Source organism: Sardina pilchardus, chromosome 6 (genome assembly GCF_963854185.1).
Source record: "Sardina pilchardus chromosome 6, fSarPil1.1, whole genome shotgun sequence".
Taxonomy (NCBI): Eukaryota; Metazoa; Chordata; class Actinopteri; order Clupeiformes; family Clupeidae; genus Sardina; species Sardina pilchardus.
The window spans coordinates 2,846,878-2,862,858 of record NC_084999.1 but is presented as its reverse complement, the minus strand read 5'-3'; the positions used below and the strand labels follow the sequence as shown (position 1 = coordinate 2,862,858).

General features: G+C 46.8%; 1 protein-coding gene across 1 annotated transcript; it reads right to left on the bottom strand.

The window, feature by feature from the left end:
* Nucleotides 1–1,513: 1,513 nt before the first annotated feature.
* tars2 (threonyl-tRNA synthetase 2, mitochondrial) lies at nucleotides 1,514–14,205 on the bottom strand (the record flags this gene model as incomplete). Its single annotated transcript, XM_062538097.1, is given in 11 exon segments — nucleotides 1,514–1,676; nucleotides 5,012–5,178; nucleotides 5,714–5,812; nucleotides 7,043–7,189; nucleotides 8,701–8,779; nucleotides 9,052–9,116; nucleotides 9,301–9,409; nucleotides 10,467–10,588; nucleotides 11,109–11,223; nucleotides 12,315–12,490; nucleotides 14,023–14,205. Coding segments are annotated over 11 exon segments (1,326 nt in total), but the record flags the coding sequence as incomplete, so codon positions are not given.
* Between the last annotated feature and the right edge of the window lie 1,776 nt (nucleotides 14,206–15,981).

Sequence of the window (15,981 nt, the reverse complement as noted above, 5' to 3'; positions counted from 1 at the left end):
GAGAGAGAGAGAGAGAGAGAGGGAGAGGGGGGAGGGAGGGAGAGAGAGAGAGAGAGAGAGATTGATTAAGATGTAGAACTGAAAGAGGGGGGGGGGGGGGGGTCATGTTATTGTGAATTACAAAATTAGGCTCCAGTCGCCCGTTAATACGGAGATGATTAAACTCCACTGATGCCTGGCCTGGCCTCCATCTGTTTGATGTGCAAAAGCATTCATGACAACATGCTGCCGACGGCTGCTGCAATAAATTAACTTGGACTCCAGTTTATGATGACAAAAGGGAAAAAGGGACTCTGAGTTTTACAGATCCTTTCTTACAAAGATATGGTTTTTTTTACGTTGCACATTTGAATGAGAAGCAGAAAGACGTATAAGAAGGAAAGAGTGAGAGAGGGAAAGTCAGAGCAAGGACTTTAAAGTGTAAAAATGTCTGGCATGTAGGCCAATACCACAGACAATAAAAACCCTAGAGTAGAAGACTAAGGAAAAACAAACAGAGAGAGAGAGAGACGCGAGGAAGAGAGAGGAAGAGAGAGAGAGAGAGAGAGAGAGTGAGAGACACAACTGTGCGTGTGTATGTGTGTGTGTGTGTGTGTGTGAGTATGCTGGGGTGCAAAACAGAGGACAGTGGCCCATTGAACACCCTTAATAGGGACACAGCATCGAGGGGGTCTTGTTGACAGCGTGCTAATCTTATTCGCTAAAGTGAATCAGCACAAGATAGCACAGCCATTTTCACTCTGTGAGTTTGTGTGTATGTGTGTGTGTGTGTCTGTGTGTGTGTGTGCACATGGAAGAGGGTGTGTGTTGAGCTACTCCACAGTGGACAGGAATGTGTCTTTCCCGCACATTCCAGTGATTTAAGGTAAAGTGAGAGGAAACTCAGACAGACACACACACACACACACACACACACACACACACACACACACACACACACACACACAAAATCACATGAAGCGCTTGAGCTGAATGCTGCTTATTTTGGCTGCTCCTGTGCAGGCTGCGGGAGTAAAGTAGATCAATGAGAGGACAGCAGTGGCCTTTCAGCACCTCCGCTTCTCCCGCTCACATCTGGCCTACAGACACACACACACACACACACACACACACACACACACATCCTCAAGTAAGGGCTGCATAGCAAGACATTAGTGCTGTTGCTGAAAGTGGCACTTCACACATGAACATGCCATAATTTCCTCTCGTTTCTCCTGCTCTCCTTCTCCATCCCTCCATCTCTCTCTCTCTCTCTCAGTGCTCATCTTCTTCCCCTCCTCTCTCCTTCCATCTCTCTCTCTCCCTCTCTCTCTGTCTATCTGTGTAAGAGCTCATCTTCTCCTCTCCTTCTCGTCTCCTCCAAGAATCCATCACAGCAGCTGATGGCAACCACATTAGAGCCAGATGAGTGTGTGTGTGTGTGTGTGTGTGTGTGTGTGTGTGTGTGTGTGTGTGTGTGGCAGTGCAGAGGGGGAGCTGTGGGAAGGTGGAGGTGGGGTGACATCACTAATACCTGTTCAGGTGTGCAGAAGATGTGGGCGTCGTCCTGGCAGAACCGTCTGACGCGGGTCAGGCCCCCTAGCGCCCCCGAGTGTTCATTACGGTGCAGCGCGCCGAAGTCAGCCCAGCGCAGAGGCAGCTCCCGCCACGAGCGACCCCGCTGCTCGAACATCAGGCTGCAGACACACACACACTCACACACACACACACACACACACACACACACACACACACACACACACACACACACACACACACACACACACACACACACACACACACACACACACACACACACACACACACACACACACACACAGTGACCGCATGAAAACCAATTACATCATCTCTGTGAACAGGCCCTCTGCTCCAAGATCAGGGGCATGTTCAATCTCAACGTTTTGCATCGGTTTCTCTCTCTGTTTGACACGCTATGCAACACCATGTACACAACACCTGCTCTAAGAGTACATATACTTATACTTATTAGAAAGAACGACCTAACAACGCCTTAGCCGTTGGATTCTACAGTATAAGCCACGGCCTCTCAGGGCTAATTTCCTAAACCTACTTCTACTTATTAGAAAGGCAGAGCTCACAATGTATTGAAGTCATTTACAGCAGAAGGATAAGACGGGCAGAATGGAGAGGTGAGAAGAACATGAAAACATAATGTGACATTGATTTCATCACACACACACACACACACACTGAAAACACACTTTGACATTGATTTCATCTGGCTCTAAGTCTCTTGGAAAAGAAAGAAGGGGCTTTTCTGCTGTGCTGTGGTTTTCAACACACCACTGTTTATGTTGAAATGAGTGTTTTGCTATGTTTTATCAGGGCTGAACACCACCAAAGCAGCAGGCACGCGCACACACACACACACACACACACACACACACACACACACACACACACACACACACACACACACACACACACACACACACACACACACACACACACACACACACACACACACACACACACACACACACACACACACACACACACACACACACACACACACACACACACACACACACACACACACACACACACACACACACACACACACACACACACACACAGCAGCCCTGGGACTGGCACCAATGAACAGACATTACTTCTAACCAGGTCTTCCCTACCCAGTATACCCTAAAACACACGGACACTGGTGCTCCAACTAAAACAATCAATTCATCATGGAGCTGGGTGACTCCATGATACATCAGACAGAATCCAGGAAAATGGTTGCCGCACCGTCTCAGATTTTCTTAGCAGTTTGTCTACAAAAAAAGTATTTTGATCAATTTCAATGTCTTCAAACGTATTCAATTATCCTAAACGTCTCAACTTCAAAGCAATGTTTGGGCGTTAACATTTTTGTAGGATGGAAGACAAACATGTCAACACTTAACCATTAAAAGTGTGTAGTGTATGCTCACTGATAAGATAAGATAAGACTTTAATACATTCCACACCTGGGAAATGTACAAGTCACTCACAACAGCCAAATAGCGCAATGAATAAAAAGTAAAAGAAAATTGTATACAGTATGTCTAGCATACAGGCACACCTAAAAAATCACTCAGTGATAGCAACATGCCATAGGGGCATAGATGTATAGTATACATTGTATACGCCTTTAAAAGAGCATCACTAATGTCGTTTTTTTGTACCCACTTGGCAACAATCATTTGTCTGCAAATACACTACTTTACTAATGTTGTGCCAACAGTTGAGCTCTATTGCCACAACAGTAATAAAAATATTGCATTTAATGAAAAGAAATGATTAATACCACATGGGTACAAAAAGGTTTATGACCCTCAATGTCACTCTTTTGCAATTTGTTCCACATCTAGGGCCATAAGGAAAATCAATGAGAGTGCTATACAAAGTTGAAGTAAGCCATACCAAGAATACGTTTTTCTTCCAATCTACAAAGTTTGGGCTGGCAATGAAAAACACTCTACAAGATATTAATCCCTGTGTTAGCTCTCGCTAGCGACCGTACACAACCCACTTCTGTAGTTATTATCATTCAGCAATGCTTCAAATATGCGTGTGTTCAAAACAAGCTCAACTTTGCTTCTTGCTTCAGCTGTAAGCCTTCAGTTCTTTATCTTCAGATCTGTGGTTGCTGAGCAGGATTGTCTGACAGCTTTTGATTGCATCAAATTGCACAATAACCTAGTGTCAAGAACAATCGTGTTGTAGCTGCAACTGAACTATGGCAGAGCGATAGGATTTGGACACGAGGCTCAATATCCTGCTGAATTCAGCTCCAGTTCCCTCTCCACATGCACAGCACAGGATGGCAGCTTGGCGGCTTTGTTGTCATTCTTTGTGGCTCTATCCGAATGACACTGTCATTGTTTTGTCAGCCGATGCATACAGAATTGAGAATTGAGTTTCAAATTTGTCAGGTAAAATCCATTCTTTCTGGACAACGGGCTGGCAAGAAAAAAACTCTTAGTGGAAAACCCAGCTTTAGGAAGCCTGCCAATGCTGAGGTAATTTATTCACCAGTATCTCACTCAGTGAGTCCTGCAAAACACAGCCATCGTAAATTGATGTGAAGAGACTCAAATGCTGACACTGAAAGACAAATACACACTTTGAATAGGAGTGTGTGAGAATGTCTACTTTAAAGAGCCCACACATGTACTTCCTGACAGCCAGTCTCCAGGAGAAAGCGCTTCATTTGTGGCAGGCACAGTGAGGCCTTTATTCTCTACGCTTTCAGACGTGCACACACACACACACACACACACACACACACACACACACACACACACACACACACACACACGGACACGGTGGTGCTTTCTAGTCCACTTGAACTCCATGTGCGTGCAGTCGCTGCCGGTTTGTGGCGGAACTGAAGATACATCAGACGTCCACTAAGAGCCCAGCGTAGCAGCCCAGGATAACGACATTTACATCAAGTAAAGTGTGACACTGGCCTGAATGGAAATATTGAGCTTTTGAAAGTGACTGAATCAGTGGGCGGGTGAGAGCTGCCCCATCTCCAGAGGGCACTTCATGTTCGTATTCCAATTCTGTTTAGAGAACCCGCAAATGTGTTTACGACTTCTTGCCAACGAAACAGAGAGAGAGAGAGAGCAAAAAAGAGATTCTGTTTGGATGGTGCAATGCTGCCACGGACTCATCAAGTGATCTACTCATAACGTGTGAGAGGAATGTTGATTAAAATGGGGGAGTTTTGCCTCTTGGGATCCTCGGAATTTTATTCTGCAATCCTTGAGCTGAGAATACAGTCGCTAAGAATACAGTCAGCCGTTTCCACCATTTCATTTCAGTTGAACTGGTTGTTATTTAAAGTCACCAGATTGGTGTGGGCCCACTGGCTTTGCTGTGGGGGGGGCGGTCATGCTTGGACAAACAGAGCAGACACCTGTAAACAAGTCTGTGTGTCGCATGTCAAAGAGATTAAACATCGCAGGACAGGAAGTCAACAGGAAGTGATCCGTCTCACCAGTGGGCGGGGCAGTTCATGGGCTTGAGCGCGTAGGTGTGCGGCTCGCACGTCACGGTGAACATGTTCTCACTGTAGTGCTCCCAGTGGCCAGAGCGTTCCCATAGCGACGTGTTGAAGAGGGTGGGCGTCACCACCTCACTGAAGCCCCGCCTCCGATACTCACTCTGACAGAGAAGGAGAACGGATGATGTATTATTATGGGATGGCAACACTTGAATGGAGAGAGAGAGAGAGAGACGGATGATGTATTACTCTGGGACGCTAACACTTGAATAGTCATTACATTAAGGAAACTCAGAGAGAGAGAGAGAGAGAGAGAGAGAGAGAGAGAGAGAGCAGTAAGGAGGGAGGAGTGTGAAAGAGAGAGTTAGTGAGGAAGTGAGTAAGTGGGAGGCAGGAAGGCGGGAAGGAAGGATGCAGGACGAGTGTAAATAAGGGGGGATGAGGAAAGAGGAGTTTAAGAAGAGAAACATAAACACGTGAGAAGGGGAGAGGTCACACTGTGTAGTCTCTGTGTGTGTGTGTGTGTGTGTGTGTGTGTGTGTGTGTGTGTGTGTGTGTGTGTGTGTCTCCGTACCTTGAAAGAGTTGGCTTGAGTGTGTAATGTGTATGTGCGTGTGTGGCCCTTAGTTACTTAGTTAATGAGAATGCGTGTGTATATATGATATTGGGTGCGCGCATGTGTGTGTGTGTGTGTACCTTGATGAAGTCGGTGAGTGAGTTATAGATGTGTGTTCCTTTAGGCAGGAAGAAACAGCTGCCAGGACTGACGTCATTAAAGAAGAAGAGTTCCTGATCCTGAAACACACACACACACACGATGGAATGAGGAGGATGGAAATAGCTTAAAGCGTGTGTGTGTGTGTGTGTGTGATCGTCCTGATAAGCTGTGATGAATTCACAAACCCTGACTATAGAACATGGCACATCACCGTTTATCAACTTTACAGAGACAGAAGAGCATGGCTAGTGTGTGTGTGTGTGTGCGTGTGCGTGTGTGTGTGTGTGTGCGTGTGTGTGTGTGTGTGTGTGTGTGTGTGTGTGCGTGTGTGTGTGTGTGTGTCGCTGACCATCCCATTATTTGTGTCACAAGAGAACTCCTGTAGGGAATGGTCTAGGCAAGCTTGGTGAACTCTTGGGGCCAGACTGCACAGGACCGTTTACTGGCATTGGGCTGCTAGAGCTGCAGGATGACGTCTGGCTCTGCACTGAGAGGCAATCACACTCACAATCATCAGCTGACCACACATTAGCCATTCCATTGTATGCTGGCCACATATCAAACGGCTCACGGTTTTATGACTCTGATAATGGCTCTTCTTAATAGCCAGGACCTGATTACTAATTGCAGTCACTCTGTGTAGCAGGCCTACTAGCCCGCGGTCCACTGCAGTCACTCTGTGTAGCAGGCCTAACCCGCGGTCCACTGCAGCTCCCAGTCACTTGGCCAGAGCAGGCCAGCACGAGAGCAGAGAGGAGCGGAACAAACAGATCTGCGTGCCAAGACGAGGATGTGATGACAGAACGAGCTGAAGCCAACAGCTGGTGTTTGAACACATCAGCCATGGTGGGACTGCCCTGCAGAAGCACCTAAAGGATCCATCTGCCTGCACAAGTGTTGAGGTTCTGATGTACAGTAGGGGCCCTTCCTTCCTAAAGGTCTACAGGTTCTGATGTACAGTAGGGGCCCTTCCTTCCTAAAGGTCTACAGGTTCTGATGTAGGGGCCCTTCCTTCCTAAAGGTCTACAGGTACGAGAGGGAGGACCAGGACCATGCCAAGCAGCAGCTCCTTTTCTGCTGGCGGTGCCGGTCTGAATCCCACAAGCTCAGACTCGGGACGCTATAAGGCTAAAAGAGCTGATCGAACTGAGCAGACTTGTGCTTCTTTCCACTTGTGTTGTTCTGCATACGCATGTTTGTGGAAACACACGAGTGGCCTAGAACTGCGTGGCGAGTTCTGAAGGGGAGATCTTTCTGACGCAGTAATGGTCTCTCTACACTGGACAGGTGAGTGATGAGGGGTCCACCTTTCCGATGCGCCGATGGTCTCTCTTGCGAGCCTCTTCCTGCTCCTTCTCCCACGCGTCCATCTCGTGTTGCCCTGGAAACGCCACGCCCATCACTCGCACCACCCCACAGGAGTCATCTGCCCCCGTTAGAGTTACTGGGGACACCTGAGGACAGAGGGATAGAGAGAGAGACAGAGAGAGAGAGAGAGAGAGAGAGAGAGAGAGAGAGAGAGTGTGTGTGTGTGTGTGTGTGTGTGTGTAGAAAGCCAGAGAAAGACACAGAGAACAAGAGAGAGAAGAGAAGCAGGTCATCAATAACAATCAAAGAACTTCAGAGAGACTTCCCAGCTGGAGCCATGTTGGTAAGGTCATGGATGAGACTGAATGGCAACCAAAGAGAGGAGGAAAGGACCGAGCCAAGAAATGGAGAGAACAAGAGGCAGAGAGAGAGAGAGAGAGAGAGAGAACTATTAAAACAATTAAAATGTTACAATTCATTCTGATCAAAGAGAGAAGTAGAAAAGCCAACAGACTAGAGGAATTCAGCTGGAAAGCCAAGAGAGAGCAGGACAAGGACCAAACCACAGTCTCCAACACACACACACACACACAGACAGGACCAGAGACATCAAGGCAGCACAGAAAACTGTCTCCAACACACACACATACACACACACACACACACACACACACACACACACACACACACACACACACACACACACACACACACACACACACACACACACACACACACACACACACACACACACACACACACACACACACACACACACACACACACTACCAAAGAGACCAAGGAAACACAGAAAACACACACACAACAAGACAGAAATGGAGACACCACAGAACAAGGGAGAACACACACACACACACACACACACACACACACACGCACACCGAGGCTGGGGCAACACAGGGCCAGCACACACAGGACAAGACAGAGATGGAGGACAACAGGAAAGACAGGAGACGGGGGGGGGGGGGGGGGGATTTAGAGAGCTGCAGAATGGAACAGACACACACACACACACACACACACACACACACACACACACAGATAGGAGAGAAGAATGTAGGAGGCAAAAAAACACAAAAACACCAACAGAAAGTCACACACACACACACACACACACACACACAGAATGACACACAGGCAGTAGAGTGGAGAATGTGAGAGGCAGACGGAAGGGCAGGGGTGTTGTGTAGCTGTTAAGATAAGAACTAAGCTGGAAGAGCACACACACACACACACACACACACACACATACTTATCTGACCTCTGACCCCAGCACTTTCCATCTCAATTGCTGTCATGTGTGGGGAGAGTGCAGTAGCCGGAAAAGCAACTCTGTGTGTGTGTGTGCGTGTGTGTGTGTGTGTTTTGTCTGCAAAGCTCTGGGTCACCCCCAGACACATTTAACACCACCACTGATCCATCCACCAGCTAATGTTATGGCTGTCTAATGACTGCTACAAACTCCCTCCCCACAGGGGACCGTCAGAACACACACACACACACACACACACACACACGCACGCCGTGAGGGAAAAGGGAGGGAGAGAGAGCGCGAAAAGATCAGTACGGCTCTCTGTCTCTCTCACACACACGCACATATACACAAACACACATGCACGCGTACACAAACACACACCTGCAGCATCTTGAAGGCTCTGAGGAAGCCTGTGTGGGGAAGAACTGGACCATTACACACTCCAACACTCTCACCACACCTGGGAGGGAGGGGAGGGGGGGGGGGAGAGAGAGAGAGAGAGAGAGAGAGAGAGAGAGAGTAAGAGAGAGAAAAGTGAGCAATAAAATATCGGCAAGTGCTGGAGGAGATTGGATCCCAATGTGTCTGTGACTGTTTACACTAGTGCTGCCACTAATGGCCATTCTCATTTAAAAAATGGATAAATAAATATGTGGCAAATGTTACATTAGGGCGAGGTACACCTATCGGTGTGTGTGTGTGTGTATGTGTATCAAACAGCTTGGCACACACCTGTAGACAGACAGTGAAGGCCCAATGATCTGTTCTTCAGCCAGGCGTAGTCTCAGAGGGCTGTCCTACAACAAAATACAAGTGTGTCAGACGACAAACACAAGCACACATGTGGCACTACACACATACAAGCAACGTCTGAGAGGGTTACCCTTCAATAAACGCAACACACATAAATTAGCATACAGCCCACCCGCCCCTTACTTTGGGTTAAAGTTCAAAGGTCAAGGGTTACGGGGTCATGCTGACCTGAAAGAGCTCCTTCAACTCCTCAGCGCTCAGCTCCAGAGTGGTGACGGGGAGCTTCAGAGATGCCACCTCCTTACAGGCCGCCTCCACCTCCCCCAGAGACAGGGAACTAGAGGAGAGGAGGAGGAGGAGGAGGAGGAGAGGAATAGAGAGGGGGAGGAGAGGTAGAGGAGAGAGGAGGAGGAGGAGGAGAGGAATATAGAGGGGGAGGAGAGGTAGAGGAGGAAGAGGAGAAAGGAGGAGGAGAGGAGGAGAGTAGAGGAGAAAAGGTGAGAAAGAGCAAATGCAGAAAAGAGAGGAGAAACAAAAAGATAGAGAGAGAGAAGATAGATACAGAGTGATAATACGGAGAGACAGAAAGACAGAGGGGGAGAGATGTGGTGTGGTGAGGGTGGATAAACATTAACATAACAGCTGCATCAGCAAACATCAGCATGCTCATCCATCAGCACCAATCAGATAACATCTCATAGACACACACCAACAACACACACACACACACACACACACACTATCTGACTGCTTCTACTCTGCATGACAGGACACACACTCTCCAACCCATCTCCTATTTACGAGCGGTTAGTCCCAAATCTGATAAATCCCCCCCACACACTGATTCCAGTTCAGACTGGCCTCTCGCTCCTGAGCTCATCCTTGGCTGCCATTTGCAGGAGGTCACGAGAGGAGTGACTTCACTCTGAGGCTACAGCCCAGCCGAGTGTGGCGGGCAGGGAATGGTGCATGTCTGACTAAGCAGAGAGGAGTGTGTGTGTGTGTGTGTGTGTGTGTGTGTTTGAGTAATAGGCTTTAGACTTCAGCGCTGACCTCACAGCATCATCTCTGAGGTCATGTTGCCGTGGTCTGGCCTGGCCTTGTGCTGGAGCATGAGAGCGCTGTGGTGGTGACCGCTGCTGTGTGAGTGTCACCATGACCACGGAGCATTCTAGAACCACGCAGAGATGACCAGCGCAGCCACTCGTCTGACCAGTCTTGCCTGCTTTTCATTATGGCTACGCTTGTCAGACTGAATTTTGCAAGAAAATATGAGTAAATAAAAAACAAAATGTACCCGCAGAGACACAGATTGGATTAGACTCTGCTTACACAGTGCAGAATTCTTATGAGTGAGTGTGTGTGTGTGTGTGTGTGTGTGTGTGTGTGGTTACCTGTTGTCCAGATGGTAGTCACAGTAGAGGCCTGTGTCTGACACTCCTTCTCGGCACACCTGAGCAGCAAAGTGAGCTTCCATCACCCGTCCCAAAACACATGCCCCTGTCTGCCAAACTACCTAGTCAGCAGAACACACACAAGTGGCACACACACACACACACACACACACACACACACACACACACAGTATGGGACTTGGATCAAAGCAATGCCTGCTTAGTTATTTCCGCAATCATTACACTGAGTAAACATAAGAAAAGTTACAGATGATCAAATTGCATTGTTTAGCAGCAGCTCTTTTAGTGCGTATTATCATGTGTGAGTGTGTGTCGGTGAGTGGTGTATCTGTATGTGTGTGTGTCTAAAGCGAGTCTGTATTAGTATTATCATGTGTGAGTGTGTGTCGGTGAGTGATGTATCTGTATGTGTGTGTGTGTGTGTGTCTAAAGCGAGTCTGTATTAGTATTATCATGTGTGAGTGTGTGTGTGTGAGTGGTGTATCTGTATATGTCTGTCTCTAGCAAGCCTGCATCCATGTTGCTTTGTGTGTATTATCATGTGTGAGTGTGTGCCTGTGAGCGGTGTACATGTATGAGTCTGTATTGGTGTCCATGTTGCTTCGTGCAGTAACACCATACCTGTCTCCCCTCAACTGTGTCACAGCCCAGGAGGTGCAGTTCACAATCCTCCTCCAGAGGGCGCTGTATTGCCCAGAGCTGGCCATTCACCTTGGCCACTACGGCATCCTTCACACTGAGGCCAAAAGAACAAAACAGTGTCTCAGTAAAGCATACAAATGGATTGAGTCACACAAACAGACACACACACAAACACACACACATCCTAAGTGTTAAACGAGTATAGGTGCACACAACAGTTGAAATGTTCCACAGTCATCTGCGCACACAGTGCAGAGAGAAAGTAACACATTTCATTTTTAGTCTGTTTTAGGAGAGCTTCCTACTTCATTTTTAGTCTGTATTAGGAGACCTTCCTACTTCATTTTAAAGTTAATTTCTGAAAAATCATTGTGAATCACATAAGCCTATAACCAGATTAGGGGAGGATCAAGGCACATACTACTGTGGGGAAAAGTTGTGATTGAGGTGCGGTAAATATAGCATGGCCTCTGTCATGAGGAGGGAACCTGAAGTAACCACCAACTGGTCTGCAATGTCCAGCATTCCTTGGGCAGATCAAGATGACCTCCAGAATGTTAATTGCTTTACTACACTCACTGCTGGCGACGCAATCACTGATCGATTCAGTGGATACACTGACCACACAACTGTTTTCTATTATGAAGCATACAAATCGACTGTAGAAATTAGAGACGGACTGATTAGAGCAATGTGATGGCCGTCGTTCCACTTGCCGTATGCGTTGCCCATTCACTATTCTATTCTATTTCTCCAGTGGGCAGCCATAAATCACTGATGCGTGGTCAGCCGTGTGTACAGGCCTTTACCAAGTATTCTGTTAGTGCCTCAGCATTCTGGTTCCAGTTCCTTACCAAGGACTCTTTAATTACCAAACATTCTGTTACTGTTAGTGACTAAACATTCTGTTAGTTACTGAGCATTCTGTTAGTGTTAGTTACCAAGCATCCCATTGATTACCAAGAATTCTGTTAGCTACTGAGCATTCTGTTACTGTTAGTTTCCAAACATTCTATTGATTACCAAGCATTCTGTTAGCTACTGAGCATTCTGTTACTGTTAGTTTCCAAACATTCTATTGATTACCAAGCATTCTGTTAGCTACTGAGCATTCTATTGATAACCAAGCATTCTGTTAGTCACTGAGCATTCTCTTAGTTACCCAGCATTGTGCTAGTTTATTACCGAGCTTTCTGGGCCAGCAGCAGTGGGGTCGTGACCCCTGCGGTAGCCTTCAGTGCTCGGCCATCGGCTAACTGCACCGTCAGGCGGCGCTCTGCCACCGGCTCTGCTGTGGGCCGCTTCTGCAGCAGCCGCTCAAAGGTCCGCACGCGCTCCGACACACACGCAGAGGGCTGCAACTGGGGGGGGCAAAGGTGAAGAGGTCAAAGGTTAGAGGGGCCAATGATGAGGGCCACAGGTCACATGACTGACTCCCCTGGAGTTCATTTCCAGGGGAGGTGACAATAACTAGGATACGGGAGTAAGACTCCAAACACACATTTAGAGGCCCCTCTGTTCTCCCAAAAGCACGATCAGGGGCAGGGCTTCATGTACCCACACTGGTGGTAGTGTTCTGAAGCACATCACACACAGCAACCACCACCACTCTGCTGACTGAAAGTGTGTCCCCCCCCCCACTCTCTCTCTCACACACACACACACACTCATGACATTAAAGCCATTGGTACCTTGATGTGAAACACGGGAATTTAATACCTACATCCCCGAGTACCTCCGATCTTTCCTACATATGTGCTGTCTGAAGGCCTAGTCTAGAATAAGGCACTATTCTTCAGACAGCATGGCGTCGACGGAGCCAGCAGGATAATATGGAGATGTTTGGTGAGGACATGGTGCCTGGGTGTCTTGGAATGTGCTTGTTCATATGCTAAATGCTCCTAGCCGCACACACAGGGCCCAGTGCTGGGAGTAGCCCTAGCCCCAGAGCAATCATGGCACAGCACTAGCTCTCACCGCTTAACAGCTAACTCCTCACTTTGCCAAAACAAAAGCAAATTAAAGACAGATTTTCATGTCTGTTTTCTTCGCCGTGAAGTAACTTTTCCTCATTGTGCAAGAGGCCAACTGTGCAACAGGGTGTGTGACTGTCCTCTCTGTCACGGAGCCTCTGGGAGCTACACTTGGGCTCAATACACCCAGAGAGTATCAGCTGAGCATGACCTCTTCATATGCCACTTGCATCTACTACACTGATAGGCCTATAGACTAATACATCCCCATCTACTGCACTGATAGGCCTATAGACTACTATACATCCCCATCTACTGCACTGATAGGCCTATAGACTACTATACATCCCCATCTACTGCACTGATAGGCCTATAGACTACTATACATCCCCATCTACTGCGCTGATAGGCCTATAGACTACTATACATCCCCATCGCCACGCCTATGAAGTTACACGTATTAAGAAATTAACAAGACTTTCATTCATTCATTCATTCATATGCAATAAGTTTCTGTCTCAAGAACAAGAAGTATGATCATGCCAATGATGACACTGAAAACTGAATGATAAGTTAACTTTTCTTATGCAATAAGTGCAGTAAGATATTATATGACATGCTCAACCCAATCTATCATAACCTGCCAACAAATGTAAGGAGAATGTTTAGTAAACTATTCAATGACAGCTTTTGAATTACTGTGAGCTGTCAAAAACAAGGGCGGGCCGTCTCGGGCGTCGGAGCCAAGGCTATCCATTTCACGGAGAACAACACCCCCACGTGTTAGGAACAGGAACACAAACACACGAGTCCTCGCGTCGATTCAGCAATGCTAGCCCAGACAACCATAATCAGTCATACCATAGATCCTCAGTAATACTGCCGAAAGAAATCGTATCGTCTCTAACTGTGCAACACACCTGACTGTAGCTTCTCCGAGTCCTTAGCGCTGATCGCAATGTGCTCGGACACAAGGGCCAACGCAGAAACGTCGCCAATAACATCTTCTTCAAAACATATAATCACAAGATTTCATAATTTTACATTCAGTGTCATTCACACTCGCTGAAGGCCGCCATGATACCGGAACTATACAAGGGGGAGGGTGCAACATTGAACCCGTCGACGGAACCAATAGAAAGAAGCTGCGTAATGACACAAAATGGGTGAACGTACCGGACGGAGAAGTATCGTGCCGATGTGTACAGCATGAGGATAGGCTTCAGTAAAGCACAACATACACTTCGCTGATAAATTCGGCCTTTCTTATAACTACAATTTACGCTGGGAGTTTGTGTTTCTTTAAAGCATACTCCAGCTAATTTCAGGCGACCACAAACAGACGAAAACTCAAACAACAGGCTGCCAAACCCATTCACCACAGAAAGGCGTAGTTGTCGCCCAAATCTAACCATAGCAACATGGTCATGCCGTTTCGAGGCTCTGGCTTCGCAGCGATTGGCCATGTCATTGCAGACGGGTAAAAACAGCAGCGGAGCAGTACGCGCTACAGACGCAGTACAATCGGACGCTCGACAGCATGCCAGTCTATTCAGCAATCTCCCCAGTCGTGGCTACTATTATGAAGATCCGAGGAGTTGGGGTTTTAAAGTTCGGTTTCAGATGTAATTGTGTTTTAAATTGGTGCGACGAACTTTGAAATTGCAGACGATTTGTTGGACTTTTATCAGACACCATCAGAACGGTACATGCTTGTGTGACGCACTTTCTGCCGCAACTTGTGTGCTCGCACAGATTTGCCCATGCTTTCTGTTATTGTAATAGTTTAGAGTGCTGAAGACTCTGGCGTTTGAATATTTCATAACGCACTAGTCGTAACATTAGTCCTATCAGAACGTAGCCCACCAGTAGGCTTACCTAAATATAATTTAAGATGCTAAGGTGTTTCAAGTTACTAAATAAAAAATAAATAAGCTGTCTTTCGTTTAAGAATAAGTTAAATGCAATATTAAAAAGAGCAGCACATTGAATAATTTAATAAACTTGACTCTGCTCTATCATCCCCCCCAAACTCCGTCCACACCAACGGCACACAGTATTCATGTAAAAAAGACGGACCTATATTCTTAGAACGGCAATGATCTCGAAAAGAAAATGTGCAATTGTGCAACCCAGTGGTTTCCAATAGATGTTCATATATGTTTCAGTTAAATTGAAATACATCTATGTATGTTTAGTTGAGAGGCCAGACATTAGGAATAACCTGCAGCTGTAGGACACGCATCAGGCATCATTCTGAGGGATGCTGGTAAGAGAGGGGGCACGCAAGTTAGCCTACTTCGGGCGTTATCGGTCCGGGTTCGACCGCTACAAAAATACCCTGGTCTATGCACCCATAAAACTATAGGCCTGCGAGTCAATGATTTTAGAAATACCGTGACGCAAAGTTACTCTAGACATTAGATATTTTTAAGTGTCTTAAAAACAGTCACGGTCAGTATCAGCACGAATTGAACTGTCTGCCTAAGTAAAGGAAGGAAAGGTATCAAAGAGCAGCACGAGAAGAGGGCCTTTCTAATTCAGGATCAAAATGACATTGGAGCAAAATAAAAACGTGTCTTATAACTTATTTCCAGATAACTTTGTGCATATCTAACAAAACAAAAACAAAAAAAATGGCATTGGTTTCCCTGTAATGTTGGTGCATGTTGTGTTCTTTTCCTTCAAAACAAACAAGGTGTAGGCCTAAATATTACACTTCAGAAAAATGTCAGGTGCTTGTCGTGCAGTGTTCGTCCCACAAGAGGGGAGCTATGTGGTTGTCCTAAATGTGTCAGTCTGTGAGTGATAAATGCAAGAAGGACTTTCCTCTGATAGAGATCAGCTCAGATAGTCCATTCACTTACTATACAATCCAC